Genomic DNA, 1,239 nt, shown 5'->3' on the forward strand with positions numbered 1-1,239 from the left:
TTTTTTTATCAAGTTAGGTCCAGCTGTGAGAATGTGCACAGACATACATGGAAAATGCTTAAAAATTCAAACCTAAAAAGTTTTCAATTACAGTTGCCTGAAATATGCTCCTTAGGTCAAGTAGGCGGACCAGGAATTCCCGGTCGAAAAGGACTAAGAGGTTTGCCTGGGAGAGCAGCTACACATTACACAGATGGCTTTCTGATTGCCAGGCACAGTCAGAGCATTAAGGTCCCTGACTGCCCTAGTGGCACCAGTCTCATCTACTCTGGTTATTCCCTCCTCTTCATCAATGGAAACGAGAGAGCTCATGGCCAGGACCTTGGTACGAACATAAAGATTATCATATCCATAAATRACGTGTACTTCACCGATCGCAGTAATCGGGGTTTTCACTTGGGTCACAACAAAACAATTCCTTGAATGTTTTTTTTCCTAAATTCTCAGGCACAATGGGAAGCTGCCTCCCTCATTTCTCCACCATGCCCTTCCTGTTCTGCGACACAGAAAGCACCTGCCGCTATGCTTCTCGTAATGACTATTCCTACTGGCTGTCCACTGATAAGCTCATGCCTGCCAACATGGTTGCCGTCACAGCTGATAAAGTTGCCCCCTACATCAGCAGGTCAGACAAGTGTATACGCACACACATTCAACACAGCATTATTCTGAAAATAATAATAACAATAAAAAAATATTASTTTTTTGTTTATCTTAAATATATAGACTGTRAAACCAGAGGGTTTTATATGCTATGAAACAGCACATGAACTTGCTTTCTATTATTTCAGATKAAGCTTTTCCTCTTTTAGTTATAGTGATCTAATTTATTGCTATTTCCTAAATGGCAATAAAGTTGTCAGTTCATTTCAAARCATCTTTCTTTAAGTGTCTGTCAATAGCTTTCTGGAATTTTGGACCATTCTTCCAAACTGAACTGGTGTAACTGGTCAAGTTGGTAGGCAGCCATATTTCAATATTTTCTATGGTGCCCTGAAATTTTCAAAAACCTAAATCAGACCTAATTAAGCATCTAAAATGCTGACCATTTTAGTGAAGTTTGTTGTCTTTATACAGTTATTTGTTTGACTTTTTTCAAACTTCTTTTATCTCATCCAAGCTTTCCGTTTTCATCTATGATTTAGGTGCTCAGTTTGTGAAACGGCCTCCAAAATCATAGCTTTCCATAGCCAGAACACTCTGACACCTGAATGTCCCAGAGGTTGGGAGACCCTGTGG

The 1,239-nt window shown here is 39.6% G+C and overlaps 1 protein-coding gene across 1 annotated transcript; it reads left to right on the forward strand.

Moving 5' to 3' along the window:
• Positions 1 to 44: 44 nt before the first annotated feature.
• On the forward strand, positions 45 to 1,236 carry LOC103461377 (collagen alpha-1(IV) chain-like; the record flags this gene model as incomplete). The annotated part of the gene is made up of 3 exons (XM_008403682.1): positions 45 to 325; positions 448 to 625; positions 1,146 to 1,236. Coding segments are annotated over exons 1-3 (540 nt in total), but the record flags the coding sequence as incomplete, so codon positions are not given.
• Positions 1,237 to 1,239: the final 3 nt, after the last annotated feature.

The sequence above is a fragment of the Poecilia reticulata genome, unplaced genomic scaffold, assembly GCF_000633615.1.
Source record: "Poecilia reticulata strain Guanapo unplaced genomic scaffold, Guppy_female_1.0+MT scaffold_1218, whole genome shotgun sequence".
In the NCBI taxonomy this organism is placed as follows: domain Eukaryota; kingdom Metazoa; phylum Chordata; class Actinopteri; order Cyprinodontiformes; family Poeciliidae; genus Poecilia; species Poecilia reticulata.